Here is a 15,958-nt window from a genome sequence, read left to right as displayed (position 1 = left end):
CCCAGCGAACAGGGCCATAAGTACATAGATGAATTAAACCATAGATCTAGACAGAGAAGGATATATATCTCCCTCATATGTGTAAAGTTATCAGCCTGTTCGGCTGGGGCTAAAATGATCGTATACGATCGTGGATTATTACTATTGACTGGTTTGGTGTGAGAGAAAAATACTGTTCTAACTGAAAATTTACGATCGTTTACGACCAAGCGAACAGGCTGATAAGTACGCTTCCTTCTAGTCTGTTTTCCCACTTTCACTGTGCGTCCTCCTAGAAAACGTTTTCACCATCCACTTAAGTATCTTCCAGAACAAAAACACGTTCATAACTGCGACCGCCGATGGCACCGCCACCAAGCTGTAGAGTCCTAAGGTGAAGATGGACCTCCCCTGGGAAACAAGGATGGCATCGGCAATAGAAAACAATATCAGAATAAAAAAGCACCAGAACAATCATAACTTCTGATAATCTAGTTTAATTTAAGGTTTCACATTTTCTGCAAGCCATTTTTCAGAACATTGATGAACTACCTTTAATGTTAACGAAAAAAATACTGACCAAACAGATCTTATTCTAAAAAGTTACATTACAAGAAATAAATGGATTTTGATTGGTTCCCAGGTTAATTTGTAGTACAGTGTGCTTTCAGGATGAAAAAATTAAATACCCATACCTGATCAAAATGAAAGTACATATGGGTGAACATATAGATGAATAAGATTATCCGAGCAATCTGTAGCAGAAAAAAGACATGTTAATCAACTATTCACCAGAGCAAAAGGGTCATTTAAAGAGAACGTTTAGGCTTTATTTGGGAAGGGATAAGCGGCATCCAAATCCTTATGGTTAATTCAAACTAGAGCATAAGAGTTTTTAAGACCAAATCCCCTATTCCAAAATCCAAAATGGCACTTCTTGTGTTCATTAAAAAAAACTCCAAAATGGCCCTTATCAATTTGTATAGTGAAGTCATCACTAATCATTACCCCCAGTTATCACATCTTCAAAATAAACTCTGCCAGGGAACCTAACTATGCAATGCTCTAGCATTTAGAGACAACCTTCCTGAACCATATGCATTATGACTGTATAGAAAATTGTTTAAAAAAACTAATGACTCATGAGAGCAGTTGTTGTACCAGCCATCCAACAAATAGAGCCACGCCATTGTATAAGTAAAGATTACAAGTCTTCTGACCAGCAACGTCCAAATACCTGTAGAGATCATTACAAAGTTTTTTTTTTTTAAATGAATGAGCCCAGTTCTTACTAATAAGCAGATTAGCAACAAAAGGATATTACCATCTGAGGTTCACAAACGGGAGTCGTGACTTCGGTGAAGAGGACCATGAGTATGTACATGTGTGTTTTGCCACTCAACAAAGCAAGACCAATTGCATACATGGAAAGTCCGTGATGCAAGAGCTGAAACATCAATATTAGAAAAACTAACTTCTGATACAGATGTAGGCAGCTAAGGCTCACTCTACACGTTGAATGAATTACACCTATTAATTAACTTTCTTGCGCTTTCATCCTCGCTTCGCGCAAAAGGATCGATCCGAAGTTAACAGCTTCCCAGGTCCAGGCTTTTAAGCTGGTCTAGCTCTGGTTCCATCTCCGGTATGAACTGAAAACACTGTACTGAAGCTACAGTGCCCTTGGTGCTGCATTGCCACGAATTTGGTCTCGACCAACCGGCCCATGGGCTGAGGTTTCATATCCACCCACCCTCAAACGATTCGACGTCTTTGTCGAGCTATCGAACCAGCTTACTTATATGGGACAAATGCTCACGACCGACTTTCTTGGTCACCTTCGTATTTCCGGTTCTCGGCCCAGGTGCTACACCCTCTCTAGAGCCATGCACAACCTGTCCAGGCTTCCAGACTATACGGACCGTGAAACCGCGAGAGTGGGCTCTGAATACCATTTGTAATGCCTCGACCCGGGAAGACGACTAAGGCCCACTCTACACGCTGAATGAATCACACCTGCTAATTAATTCTCTTGCACTTTCATCCTCGCTCCGCGCAAAAGGATCGATCTGGAGTTAACAGCCTCCTAGGTCTAGGCTTTTAAGCTGGTCTAGCTCTGAGAGCGGGCTCTGAATACCATTTGTAATGCCCCAACCCGAGAAGACGGCTAAGGCCCACTCTACACGTTGAATGAGCCACACCTGCTAATTAACTCTCTTGAGCTTTTCATCCTCGCTTCGTGTAAAAGAATCGATCCGAAGTTAACAGCCTACCAGATCCAGCCTTTTAGGCTATCTCCAACAAGAAAGACCCATACCAAAGACCCATTCCGGAATTTAGGTGACGCACAGTGAATGAGTGAGCTACCCAAATTCCTCTGTTTCCAACGGTGAAGGCAAAATATCTTTGGTCCTCTCTCTCCCACGCGGGCATGGCGACGGCGACGACGTGGGGCGACGGCGCGCTCTGGCGCTGGCGCGGCGCCCGGATCCGCCCCCTCCCTCTCCTCCTTCCCCGAGCCCGGCGGAGCTCGCGCCCGCGTCCGGCCCCCCTCCCTCTCCTTCTCCTTCTTCGCGTCCACGGTTTGGCGGAGCTCGCGTCCGGCGGAGGTCACGCCTGGCCGAGCTTGCGACCGCGCCGGCGGATCTCGCGCCCGCGGCTCGGCGGAGCTCGCCCCCGCGGCCCGGCCGAGCTCGCGCCCGGATCCGGCCCCCCTCCCTCTCCTTCTTCTTCCCCGAGCCCGGCGGAGCTCGTGCCCACGTCCGGCCCCCTCCCTCTCCTTCTTCTTCGCGCCCGCGGCTCGGCAGAGCTCGCGCCCACGCCGACGGATCTCGCGCCCGCGGCTCGGCGGAGCTCGCCCCCACGGCCCGGCCGAGCTCGCGCCCGGATCCGGCCCCCCTCCCTCTCCTTCTTCCCCGAGCTCAGCGGAGCTCGCACCCACGTCCGACCCCCCTCCCTCTCCTTCTCCTTCTTCGCGCCCGCGGCTCGGCGGAGCTCGCCCCCGCGGCCCGGCCGAGCTCGCGCCCACGCCAGCGGATCTCGCGCCCGGCGGAGCTCTTGCGTCGTCTTGCCCCGACGGCCGCGCCCTGCCCCGACGGCTCCCACCATTTGCGTCGTCTCTCTTCGAAACGCAGATTTGCCTTACCAATCGCAGAGGACCCAGAATGGGTACCTGGTTTCGGTCCTCCGTTGGAGGAGTGTTTTGGTACCCAAACACACTGTGCCGAACGCATTTTTACGTTTAGGTCGTTCGTTGGAGACACTCTTAAGCCGGTCTATCTCGGTTCCATAAACACTGCGCCGAAGCTACAGTGCCCATGCTACAGTCACAGATTTGGTCTGGCCCAACTGCCCCATGGTCCAGACTAAATGCGTGGTACCGTAGCTTGGGGGCACTGTAGCTTCGGTGCAGTGTTTCCAGTTTAGTCCAGTAGCGAAAATGGACGAGCTAGACCAGCTTAAAACAGCATGTTCGGTTGGCTGGTTCGTATCATTGCTGGTTCGTGAAGAAGTACTGCTGACTGGTTTGTGTGAGAGAAAAATATTGTTCCGGCTGAAAATTTACGATCGTTTACGATAAGTCACAGCCAAACGAACAGGCTGACTAACTTCGGATCGATCCTTTTGCGTGAAGCAAGAACGAAAGTGTAAAAAAGTTAATTAGCAAGTGTGGCTTATTCAACGTGTAAAGTGAACCTTAGCCGTCTTCCTGGGTCGGGGCGTTCTCCACAATAGGAGAACTCCATTAAGAGCTAGAGCATGTGCTTCGACAGAGTGATACTTACATACTCCTTTCCACCTAAAGAAGGAAAATACAGCAGGATCATCGTCAAGTCTGTCAAAAAGTAACTAATCTAAACATGCAGAGGCAACGATTGTTTTTTCTTATGTCATGCGTATGATTAGAGACATGGAGTACAGAAGCATCACATGTAAATAATCAAATTGTTGTTAGCATATATTGAAGAAATCAAACACTCCTAACATTTTCATGTTCATTTTATTCTGAAAGACCTGCAGTATATATGGATAACAAATCGATTGCCTTCAAACGGAGGGAGAAATAGAGTTGAAATGCACAGCTTACCCTAAACATGGAATCAGATAACCATGATTTTCTATCAATTATTATGCCATTGTGCACATCTTCATTAAAGAGGTCAGAGATCATGACCAGGTAGAAAGACACAGCAGCAGCTACCAATGCATGGAGTGTAGAGAAACCCCTGCCAATATGTGGCATCATATAATCAGATTAAACAAAGCTAAAGCCAAAAATAATAAGAAAAGCAAAAGTATCTAAAAAGTTATGTCTATACATATCTTACCTATTGTTCCTATTAGAGTACGTCATGAGTCTATTGGGCCTGGGCTGGAAGTATAGCCCGCTAGTCTTAGGGTTAATTAGAGATAAGAGTCGCTTGCTTAAGGGTCAAGTAAGCCTTGCTTGGGAGTCAAGTAAACCTCTCTATATAAGGAGATGAGATATATTAATCTAATCAAAGCAAAAATTAAGAAGAAAATCCCTTCCCTCTTGCTCGGCCGTGGGCAAGGCCCCCGGCCGGCCTCCCGCCTCCCTCGCAGCCCTAGACACTACAATCATGGCTGTGAACAGTACCTGCTACTGTAGCACCGATGGTACTGTAGCCCCGCCAGACGCTGCCTCTCCCTCAGCTCTCTCCCTCTCAATCATAGCAGCCACATCAATCTGGTATCAGAGATCTCTAGTTCGATCATGTCTAGTCCTCTACCGAGTTCTTCCCACCCGCCGCCACCAGCGTCTTCGTCGGCGCTGCTGCCCCACACAGCGGGCGTGCCGGCATTGGGCGCGCTGGCGTCCTCAGGGGCGCTTGCGCCCTCTGCCCCGGCGCCGTCCGCCCTCGTCCTCACCCCAGAGCAGATGACGGCCACAATCCTGGAATTAGGGCATGCCATGGCGGGCATCAGGGCCTTCTTCGTCGGGCCCTATGCGCCCCAGCCACAGCCCCAGCTACCACCTCCTCCGCCGCCACACCAACAGCAGCTACCCCCGCCGCCGCCGCCCTCGGCCGCGACCACGGCACCGGTCATCTCGTACCAGTATGGGATGCCCTACGACGGGACTGCGACGACCTCATTCCCAGCCACGCCGCCGCCGTCCCAGGGCGTTCCCATCCAACAGATCAAGTTCCCGCTGTCGCCGTCACCGCTTCTGGCTTGGATCACCGGTTCATCGAAACCCATCTACACGGCGCCTAGTCCCCAGCCGCACCTACCGCCGCTAGTGTTCCCCTACAACTAGCCAGGCTATGGGACAACAGCCGTCTCCATAACCGGCGCCCAGCAGATCCTAGTCATGGGCGAGAAGTTGCAGCAGATCGAGCAGCCAATGGACATCGCGATGACGTCGGCGAGGAAGATGCTTACCCGCCAGGTGTCGGCTGCGGTGCAGCTGCAGCCTGCTACGCACAGCCTCCTAGCACGTCAGCGGGTACGGGAGATGCGCAATCTGTAGTTGATTCAGCCCTGCACCCCTTCACAGCTCCTCCACGTTGCGCTTCGCTGCGCGGAGGACCTCGATCTCGTCCGCTGCGTTGGGGATCTCGGGCATGCGGTTTCCCCCACGGTCGGCGGGCATGCTATTTTCCCTACGAGCGGCGGTTGGGGAGGCGCATTCCTCCACCTCGTTCTCCATCGAAAGCCCTCCGCTCTTCTCTGTGCGGTGCAGACCAGCAGTCGTCTGGCGGGGAGAAGGCGTGGGGTCACCAGCGACAGCGCACCGCATAGCGCTGTCGCATTCTGCCACTGGCCGCCATGAGGGCGCCTCCGCTGGTCGCTATTGCGACCACTTCCAGGTGGCCATACACATGCACCCCTTTCGTCTAGATGGTGTCCATGGGATCCAAGAGGCTGTACACATACAGGTTTGGTGTACGGATGGTGTCCACCTTATGTTCAGGAGTCAAAAATAAAGAGTCCCAGTCCATTTCAGGTTGAGAATAATAAAATAAGCCAAGATGTAAAAGGCTTGTTTTTAGGTGTTGGGAGTCGAGTAAGCGTTATAAGTTCGTTAGGTTGCAGCTCGAGGACGAGCTGCATGTCCAGGTGGGGTGTAGTGTTAGAGTACGTCATGAGCCTATTGGGCCTGGGCTGGCGGTATAGCCCGCTAGTGTTAGGGTTAATTAGAGAGAAGGGTCACTTGCTTAAGGGTCAAATAAGCCTTGCTTGGGAGTCAAGTAAACCTCTCTATATAAGGAGATGAGATATATTAATCTAATCAAAGCAAGAATTAAGAAGAAAATCCCTTCCCTCTTGCTCGGCCGTGGGCAAGGCCCCCGGCCGGCCTCCCGCCTCCCTCGCAGCCCTCGGTGGCTTAGTAAGTACTAACTTTGGGGGTTTACTTTCATGTAATTTTTCTTTTGTCATCCATGCGGCGTGCTATTGTATGGGTGCCATTCACTTGAATGGTAATATATGGATCAATATACCTGTACGCCTAGTGTCGGTGTTTCGGACCGGGGGGTCCTCAACCAACCAGTAAATGTGAACTGCATGTCCCTAATCCTGGATGGTGATGCAAAGAGACACAAGGTTTATACTGGTTCAGGTAATCGATGCCCTATGTCCAGTCTGAGAGATCGATCTTGTATTCCTTGCACCGAAGTGCTCGTAGTAGGGGGTTACAAGCTAGGTGAGAGAGGGAGCTAGTCCCAGGTCTCGATGAGGTGTCGTTGTGGGCTGCTTGAGACGTTGCTCTCAGGCAACTGGGGAGTGTGTGTGTTACCCAGTGTTCTTCTCCGTGAGTCCTCCTCCCCTTAAAATGGCCCAAGTCCTCTCCTTTTATAGTTTGAAGGGAGGACAAGGGTAGTACAAGAGCTAACTATACAGCGTCGTGCCAACAGGGGCGGCATGTCCGAGCCCTGTGGCCTGTTCCTGTGGTGACGTGGTCGTCGAAGGGGTCCATCCTTGGAGCACTGGGGCAGCGTGCTGGTCCCATCTGATCCTGTGCGTCGTGGGAGCCCCGGGACTACCTCGGAGTGGGCGCGGTGGTGAACGTGCAAGCCGCTATGGACTGACTGTGCGTGAGGCCGAGGCTCGGTCGGTGCCGAGGCTACACCGCAGTAGGGGGTCTCGGTGAACATGAACCCCGAGATAGCCGAGACCTTGGTGCACAGTGCTAAGGCCCCGAGAGGGCGGCTGATCTGGTGCGCTGGCTTGGAGGCGGTGATGACCTGGGCCAAGTTGTCCGTGCAATGTTGTTTTCGAGGCGGGGATCGCGGGGCATAGTGTAGTGTGGGCGCTGATCATGGGCACAGCGTCAGAACACAGTGGCCGGTAATCCCCGCCGTGCCCTGTCCCAGCTGGTATGGCGCTGATGCAACCTTAGGTCCCGTCGGCCATTCTACGATGTCGAGCCATCATCCGTTTGAGATTGCGGGAGTGGTTGGCGTATTAATGGGACATGACGTGCTGGCAGGAGGGTCGGTCGAGGCGGGGGGCGACGGGCTATGGACGAACCGGCCTCGAGTGATACGGAGAATGAGGCCTCGCGCGAGATGGAGATCGGACTCCTTATCGAGGCCTTCTGCAAGAGGCCTCGCGTGAGGCGGAGATTGCACTCCCTGCCGAGACCTCCTGTGCGAGGCTCGAGGCGAGGTGGAGAGCCTAGTAGGCTCGGACGTAGCCAGTGAGGAGCCTACGGCTTAGCTTCTAGCTTTGCTTTTTGATGGGATTCCATTGACCCTTTTGATATTTGCTTGGGGTACCTGGTTCTACGGTACCCGACAGTAGCCCCAGAGCCCCCGGAGGAGTGCGTGCACTCTCCTGGGGGTTTGCCGAGGCTTGGTTTATAGCCACTCCCATAGGAATTGGGTTTTGCTTCTTGAGGTTTCGATGGGTGCGCGCGAGCGCACCCGCCGGGTGTAGCCCCCGAGGCCCTGGAGGAGTGGAGTTACTCCTCCAGGGGCTTTTTTCGTTTTCGCATTTTGAGTGAGGAGTTTTTATCATATTTGCCGAGCCCACAAGTGCAAATTCGGGTTGCGGGGGTCTCGGCGAGGTTGTAGGAAAAGCCGTCTAGCCTCCGCATGGAGCGAGAGGTTCGTCAGGGGTCCCCCTGGCTTTTGGTACGACCCTCACGCTTCCTTTTTGCTCGGAAGGAGGTGTGGAATATGCCAGGCTACCCTCGATGGGCATGAGCATGGGCACTTCCGGTGAGCTATTATCGGGTGAGTCCGAGTGGAGGTCCATGCCCCATTCACTTGGGGACGGCTAGCGGTCCAGAGACACACTCCAAGAGTACCGGAGGGTTTCTCTAGTGGGTGCCGAGGCTGTTCGCTGGGCCTCGGTGGCTCGGTGTCTCCCTACGGTGGGATCCCATTCGGAGACTTCCCTGCCGGTCTCGGACACGACTTAGGACGCCCCGAGCGATTGTTCGCTCGGGCCTCGGCGATTCGTAGGCTCGCCCCGAAGTCGTCCCTAACTCTGTTGCCCTGGGGTGGCTGTCGAAACCTCTGAGGGCCCAGCCTTCGAACCCTTAGACCGTAACGGGCTCGGTGCCCTTTATCGTATTTGTAACGAAACTTCTAGCGTGAACTTAGATCGTTTGTCTTTGTCTTGGGCGCAGGAAGAGCCCCCAAGCCTCCGCCCGGAGCGCGAGGGCGATCAGGGGTCCACTGGCTTGTTTATTCGACTCTCTCATGTCCTTTTCGTTCGGACGGAGGGTTTGTTTGCCGAGCCCATTCGGGTGCGAGCCAGAGCCGCTGGGTCTCGACATGGTTGCAGGAAGAGCCCCTAGCCTCTACACGGAGCGAGAGGGCCGTCAGGAGCTTCCCTAGCTTTTTATACGCCCCTCGCGCGTGAGGGTTTGTTTGCCGAGGCCCCTTTGGGCACGAGCTCGGGTCGTGGGGTCTCGGCATATCTACAGGAAGAGCCCCCTAGCCTCTGCACAGGGTGAGAGGGCCGTCAGGAGCTCCCCTATCTTTTTGTATGACCCTCACGCTTCCTTTTCGCTCGGAAGGAGAGTTTGTTTTGCCGAGCCCCTTCGAGTGCGAGCCGGGGTCGCTGGGTCTCGACAAGGTCGTAGGAAGAGCCCCTTAGCCTCTGCATAGAGCGAGAAGGCCGTCGGGGGTTCCCCTGACTTTTTATACGACCCTCATGCTTCCTTTTCGCTCGAAGGAGGGGTGGAACGTGCCTCGCTACCCTCGGTGGGCACGAGCGGCAGCACTTCCGGTGAGCTGTTATCGGGTAAGTCCGAGTGGAGGCCCATGCCCCATTTGGTAGGGGACGGCTAGTGGTCCAGAGACACACTCTAACAGTACCAGAGGGTTTCTCCAGTGGGTGCCAAGGCCATTCGCTAGGCCTCGGTGGCTCGGTGCCTCCCTACGGTGGGATCCCATTCAGAGACTTCCCTGCCGGTCTCGAACACGACTTTGGGCGTCCCAAGCGTTTCGCTTGCTTGGGCCTCGGCCCCGTATAGACTCGCCCGTGGTCGTCCCTGACTCTGTTATCCTAGGGCAGCTGTCGAAACCTCTTGGGGCCCAGCCTTCGAACCCCTGGACCGTAATAGGCTCAGAGCCTGGTTCCTTCATATGAAAGGAATAGGTCGTGGGGAATATCTTCCCTATTGGCTCGGCAACGGGTGGCGCGCCTTTTGATGCGGTTTCCTGGGGAGGCGAAACGACGCCTGCTACCGTAGTGGCCGAGCGTGACGTGGTGGATGGGACGTAACTGTTCTCGCATTTAATGAGAAAGACGTGGGCGCGTGGGCCGGCGAAATTGGCTCGTGGTTAGCTACGCCGGATCGGGGGGAAACTTCCCTGATTTCATCGCCCGTTCATTTCGCCTCCCCCCTGCATAAATACTCGAAGAGTCTCGCCCCTCTTCACCTTACCTTGCCTGCATTAGCTCTACCTCCGTCGAGCCGTCGCTAGAGCAGCGGGTGCCGGGAAGATGAAGGGAGAAGAGCGAGCCTAGGGAGAAAGCGAGAAAAAAGCGAGAGCATGGGAGAGAGAGAAAAACTCACCGCCGCATCCGATCCCTCCATCGTACTCATGGCCGGCGACATCGTCGTTGTCGAGGCAGACCCCTAGGATCCGTCGGACGTTACCGAGGAGATGCTTCAATCACTTGTCGACGGTGGACTCCTCCGCTCGGTGACGGACCCCACCAGGCTAGAGTGGATTGCTCCATATGGCGAGCCAGAGCCGAGGCCTCACGACGGCTACATCGTGAGCTTCGTCTCCTTTCACGAGCGTGGCCTCGGTGTCCCGGTGGATCGGTTCATGCGGGCGCTCCCGCACTACTACGGCGTGGAGCTCCACAACTTCAATCCCAACTCCATTGCTCAGGCGGCTATCTTTGTTGCCGTCTACGAGGGGTATTTGGGGATTGCTCCCCATTGGGAGTTGTGGCTCCACCTATTCCGGGCGGGGCACACCACTAAGCTGACGGGCATGTCGGGTACAAGGAAGGCGACGAGGGCCGGCGGCTACACTCTCCAAGTGCGTTAGGACCGCCAGCACCTCTACATCCTGGCCCAGCTCGCGTCCTCCAACCGTCGGTGGTACACAAGCTGGTTCTACCTTCGTAACGATGACGGAGGACTTCCCCCTTACACCGGGCGGATTGTGGGGAGCTGCCCGGAGAGATGGAAGTACGGCGTCCTGAAGGACGACCAGCCCAAGCTGCAGCCGCTTCTGGAGGGGTTGGTGAGGCTGCGGGGCCATGGTCTTACCGTGGCTGTGGTCGTGGCCGCCTTCCACCGCCGAAGGGTGCTACCGCTGATGGCTCGGCGGCGGTGGCTGTTTGAGATGAAGCCGGGTGAGCCCATTGAGGGCATCCAGATGTCCTCCTCCGCCCTTTCCGACGAGGAAATTCTTCATCGGGTGGGGGAGACAGTAGAGGCGAAGCTGAGGGGCGGCAACTTGACCCCTATCGCATTGCGACCATCGCGGGGGTTCCTCTTGCTGGTAAGTCATGTGCCGCTGTAGCCTCCGAGCCTCCTCAGTCTCCCCTTACCCCTTGTTCCCTCATGCGCGTTTGTCGTTCCTGTAGGGGATGAGGGACGTGCGTTCCTCTCCGCCGCCCATTCCCGAGGACGCGAGGCGGTGGGCGATCAACCGGGCGCACGCCGACACGCAGAAGAAATGGAAAGACGCCAAGGCGATGAAGCGCACAAAGAAAATCCTCACGCGCGAGGAGCTGGATAAGCGCCGTTGTCAACAAAGGAAGGATGGTCTCCCGTTGGAGGAATCCCCGTTGCCATCGCTGTCGATGGAGGCCTCGGACGGGGATAACGAGGGGGAGGTGGGGCAAGGTCATCTGGACCATCTCCCTGACGTAGTGGAGGTGGTGCCCAAGGCGTTGGCAAGTAGCCTGGCACTCCCGGGAGGAGGAGGAGAAGCGGACCCGGGGTCGGCGGTTGCCTGCTCTGGGGCCGAGGCCAACATGCTCGAGGCACGGGCGTTGGGCAAATGCGCCGTCAGCCCAGTGGGCTCGGTGGCCGTGGTGGAACAAGTGGCGGTGGAGGCGACGCTACCGCCCCCGCAGAGGATCAAAGGGGCGCCGGGGTCCATTGAGGACCGACCGGCACCAATGGACACGGAGGCAACGCCTCTACCGCCGCCGCCGCCTTTGCGGACGAGGGCTGCTGTGGCGAAGCGGTTGCCGCCCCGCTCGAGGTAGGTGTATTTTGTGGGGTCATGGTACTTTCTGTTCGCTCTTTGGTCTCGTGCTGGCCCTGTAGGTGATTTTTCCTTAGTCGGAAGCGGCCTGCGGACGAGCTTCCCTTGGCGCCCCTTAAGGCGCTGAAGGCGAGCCTCGGCTCCTCCGCCCACTGGGTGGCGAAGGCACAAGCCGCCATACAATGCGGTGCGGCATCGACGAGGGCTGACCCGAAGGAGCCGGCTGCCCAAGGAGGGGCTGCCGAGGCGACCCCGACACCGACGGGGGAGGGAGTGCTTCCGCCCCGCGAGGGTGAGGCTCACGAGTCAGATGGGGCCGGTGTGCCCTTGGTTACCAAGGCCCTCGGGGTCTCCGAAGCTAAGGCGATGGAGGCCAGGGCACCCAAGACCGCCGAGACCGCAGTGGCCACGGCCGGTGTTTCTATGTCCACCGAGGCCACGATGGCGGAGGCCGGAGCCCCCGAGACCGTCGAGGCCATAATTGCGGAGGCCGGAGCCCCCGAGATCACCAAGGCTGTCATGATGGCGGTGAGGCCGTCTGTCCAGGAGGCGGAGATGAAGGCGGCGGAGGCCTCGGTGGCACCCTTGGTTCAGGGCCCATCGTTGTTGCGAGAGAGCGCCCGGGAGGCGGAGGTCTATCCGATCTCCTCTGACGATACTTCCTGGGCACGGGAGGTGGTCGACGCTGAGGAGGCCGATGCCATGGAACAGCTGGCGCCGATCTTGGATGAGGGAAGCTCAGCCCTTGTGTGGGCACAACCCGAGCCTCACGGGTGGGATCACCCGCGGGTACTATGGTAGAGCCGGGATGACCCTGAGGGGGAGCCTTTGTTTGCCCTCGAGGATGCAGCCGAGGGCGGGCGCTGGGGCACCTTCAAGCAATACCGCCAGCTGGCGGAGCGGTCGCTACAGACGGCGCTGTCCGTGGTGGCCGACGAACTGCCTGGAGTCGCCTAGGTTCGCGTTTTCCTCTCTCGCGCGACGTTGTCTTTTTCTGGGTTTTGTTGCAATCAATGACCCCTGTTCTGCTTCCCCAGGAGCTCGAGACCCGGTCCCTTAGGAAGTCGGTCTTTCTCCGGCGGGAGAGGGGCATCTGGGACTAGCTTCAGCGGCAGAAGGGCCTTCTTGCCGATGCCAACGAGCTCTTGTCGGCGCGGAGCGCGGAGGTAGAGGACCTCCGCCTTCATTGTGCTGACGCGAAGGTCGAGGCGGCCATGGCCCAGATGCAGCTCGCCCCTCTGGTGGCGTGGGTCAAGGAGTTGGAGGAGGAGCTCACCCGCACGGTCAGCGATCGGGATGCCTGCAGGGGCCGAGCCGTTGAAGCTACAGCCTCGGCCGCGGCTCTCGCGGGGCAGCTGGGGGTGGAACAGAATGCGCACCAGCTGACCAAAGGTGCCTTGGATGAGGCCCTTGCTGTAGCTGAGGCCTCGTGAATCGAGGCTGTGGTTTGGAGGGGGACGGTCGAGGGTGAGTTTTAGTCCCCTCATTTTGTTTTCTTTTCCTTATGTTTGCTCCCTGACTCGCTTGTGTGATGCAGAGCTAGGGAGTGAAGCTTCCAGGGCGGCCGAGGCTTCTCGAGTCGAGGCCCAGCGCTTGAAGGAGGAGGTCGAGGCTTCCTGGGCCGAGGCCCTGCGCTGGAAGGAGAAAGCCGAGGCCTGTCAGGTCAAGACCCGACGCTGGGAGCTAAAGGCCAAGGGTGAGTTCTGTGGGCTTCCGCTCCTAAATTAGGTTGTTTTTTCCCTCGCTCAACCTTATTCTATTCTCCATGGTGCAGAGTCAGAGGCGGAGGTCACTCGGGCAGCTGAGGCTTCTAGCGCGGTGCAGACGGTGCTCGAGACCGAGATCGGGGAGCACGAGGCGCTAAAACGTGCCGCCCTTTCCGCCTGTGAGGCCTTGGAGGTTGAAGGGGTTCAGTTAGGCAGCTCCCTAGGGAGTCGTTTGATCGCACTGAGCAGCCAGATGCGTGAGCGGCTCCGTGGAGCGCTGCACACGGGTGTCAAGCGCGCGTTGGCCGTCATCTCTTCTCACTACATCGGCGTCGACCTCCCGGCCATCAGTGATGGGTATGTCCTGCCTGATGATGAGGAGGAGGCCGATGTGGCGGTCACGAAGCTGATGGAGGCGGCGGAAGGCCCTGGCACGACGCTAGCGACGCTCTTCGAAGAGGAGGTGGTTCCTCCCCTACCATCTGCCGGTGCTGAAGGTCCTAAGCCTTGACCTGGGCCCTAGGGGCTATGTAAAAATAGAGTAGGAATTATTTTTGTATCGTAACGCTTGTGGCCGTCGAGGCCTTTATTTTTAAAGTATTTGTGTTTCTTAGTTGTTTTTCTCATGTTTCCGAGCCTCTGCCCTCTGTTGCTCCTGATCAAATTTCGTTTGCAAAACACCGCCTTGGGGCCTAAGCCGTCCCTTGGGTGAGAGGTAGTGAGGGAGTGCCATAGCCCGGAGACGTAGGCCGTCTCGTGACTCTACTGGCCTCTTGCTTAGGAAACAGACTTCGGTCCGAGGGGTTTTTACAACCGATTCATCAGAGCATGTTAGAGACTTGGCGTAGGAATTTTTTGAAAAAACAACTGAAGAATGATGCGTGGGACTTAGGGGGAGTCCCCCATCTAGCCCCCGAGGGAGGCTTGGTTCTGCTGAGGCAGAGCCGAGTCTCCCTTACCGTGTTATTGTATTGCCGAGACCCGCGATGGGCTCGGGGGATTTCTCGAAAAATTATACCAACTAAAGAATGCTTTTTAATTGTATTTCGAGAAACAACATATACAATGCTTGGAAATTTAGGGATAAAAGCAACGTAGATGTTCTATGTTCCAAGCGTTGGTGAAGACTTCGCCCTTCTCATTGGCTAGCTTATAGGTCCCAGGCTTTAGTACTTGGGCGATGATGTACGGTCCTTCCCATGGTGGGGTCAGCTTGTGGCGGCCCTTGTTGCTCTGTGCTAGCCACAACACCAGGTCGCCTACCTTCAAGTCTCGGCCTCGGACGCGCCAGGCCTAATAGTGCCGTAGCGTCTGCTGGTATTTAGCTGAGTGTAGTAGCGCGACGTCTCAGGCTTCCTCTAGTTGATCGAGGGCGTCCTCTCGGGTAGTGTGGTTGCTTTGTTCATTATAGGCTTGTAGCCTTGGGGAACCATATTCCAAATCGGTGGGGAGGATGGCCTCGGCCCCATAGACCAGGAAGAAAGGCGTGAACCCCGTGGGTCGGCTTGGGGTGTTCCTCAGGCTCTAGATGACCGATGGGAGTTCGGTGAGCCATTTCTTGCCAAACTTTTTCAACCGGTTGTAAATTCTTGGCTTGAGGCCTTGTAGGATCATGTCGTTGGCACGTTCTACTTGGCCGTTGGTCCATGGGTGTCCTACGGCCGACCAGGCCACGCGGATGTGGTGGTCGTCGCAAAATGTCAAGAACTTTTGGCCAATGAACTGTGTCCCGTTGTCGGTGATGATGGTGTTGGGAACCCCAAACCTGTGGATAATGTCAGTGAAGAATAGCACTACCTGCTCAGATTTGATTCGATTGATCGGACGAGCCTCGATCCACTTGGAGAACTTGTCGATTGATACCAGTAGATGGGTGTAGCCTCCGGGGGCCTTTTGTAGAGGCCCGACCATGTCGAGCCCTCATACGGCAAACGGCCACGTGATGGGGATGGTTTGGAGGGCCAGGGCCGGGAGATGTGTTTGTCGAGCATAGTACTGACATCCTTCGCATGAGCATACTAGCTTGGTGGCGTCGGCGACCGCCGTCGGCCAGTAAAACACTTGGCGGAAAGCATTTCCTACGAGCGTCCGAGGCGCCGCATGGTGCCCGCAGGCGCCTGCATGCAAGTCCCAAAGCAGGGCTCGGCCCGCCTCGGCAGTGATACATCGTTGGAGGACACCTGAGGGACTTCGCCTGTACAATTCGTCATTGTAGAGGACGTAGGTCTTGGCTCGGCGCGCAAGCCATCGTGCTTTGGTCCTGTCGCCAGGAAGCTCCCCCCGATCAAGCCAATCGAGGAACAGGATTCGCCAATCCACGTCCTGATCAGTCTACGGAGGCTCGGTGTTGACTTCCATGACCTCAGGCTCGGTCGAGGGGGTCTCGGCGGCAGAGGGGGCATCGAGCTTTGCCGTGGGTTCCATAGGTGGGCCCTCCTCTGTTGTCAAGGCATAGTCAATGGAAGGTTTGTGGAGGTCTCTGGCAAAGACGTTTGGGGGGACCGGAGCCCGTGCCAAGGCCATCTTTGCTAGCTCGTCGGCTGCCTCATTGTACTTCCGCGTGATGTGGTTTAGTTCGAGGCCGTCGAACTTGTCTTCTAGGCGACGTACCAA

General features: G+C 56.0%; 2 protein-coding genes and 1 pseudogene across 2 annotated transcripts; 2 read left to right on the top strand and 1 right to left on the bottom strand.

Moving 5' to 3' along the window:
- Positions 1–237: 237 nt before the first annotated feature.
- On the bottom strand, positions 238–4,333 carry LOC136455142 (uncharacterized; annotated as a pseudogene).
- Positions 4,334–4,714: 381 nt separating this feature from the next.
- LOC136455141 (uncharacterized) lies at positions 4,715–5,260 on the top strand. Its single transcript, XM_066455286.1, has one exon. It carries the CDS (start codon positions 4,715–4,717, stop codon positions 5,258–5,260), a length of 546 nt encoding a protein of 181 aa, XP_066311383.1.
- A 5,861-nt stretch (positions 5,261–11,121) lies between these two features.
- Positions 11,122–12,742, top strand: LOC136455140 (uncharacterized). The gene is made up of 3 exons (XM_066455285.1): positions 11,122–11,636; positions 11,717–12,227; positions 12,677–12,742. The coding sequence occupies exons 1-3, from the start codon at positions 11,122–11,124 to the stop codon at positions 12,740–12,742; spliced, it is 1,092 nt and encodes a 363-aa protein (XP_066311382.1).
- Positions 12,743–15,958: the final 3,216 nt, after the last annotated feature.

The sequence above is a fragment of the Miscanthus floridulus genome, chromosome 5 (genome assembly GCF_019320115.1).
Source record: "Miscanthus floridulus cultivar M001 chromosome 5, ASM1932011v1, whole genome shotgun sequence".
Taxonomy (NCBI): domain Eukaryota; kingdom Viridiplantae; phylum Streptophyta; class Magnoliopsida; order Poales; family Poaceae; genus Miscanthus; species Miscanthus floridulus.
The sequence above is the reverse complement of the archived record's forward strand: the minus strand, read 5'-3'. Positions and strand labels throughout refer to the sequence as shown.

Excerpts from the sequence above, each read along its gene's own strand:
- LOC136455141 (XM_066455286.1), top strand. The coding sequence starts at position 4,715 with ATGTCTAGTCCTCTACCGAGTTCTTCCCACCCGCCGCCACCAGCGTCT.
- LOC136455140 (XM_066455285.1), top strand. The coding sequence starts at position 11,122 with ATGAAGCGCACAAAGAAAATCCTCACGCGCGAGGAGCTGGATAAGCGC. Across the intron at positions 11,637-11,716 it reads CGGTTGCCGCCCCGCTCGAG|TCGGAAGCGGCCTGCGGACG; the intron begins GTAGGTGTATTT and ends ATTTTTCCTTAG. Across the intron at positions 12,228-12,676 it reads AGGCCTCGGTGGCACCCTTG|GAGCTCGAGACCCGGTCCCT; the intron begins GTTCAGGGCCCA and ends CTGCTTCCCCAG.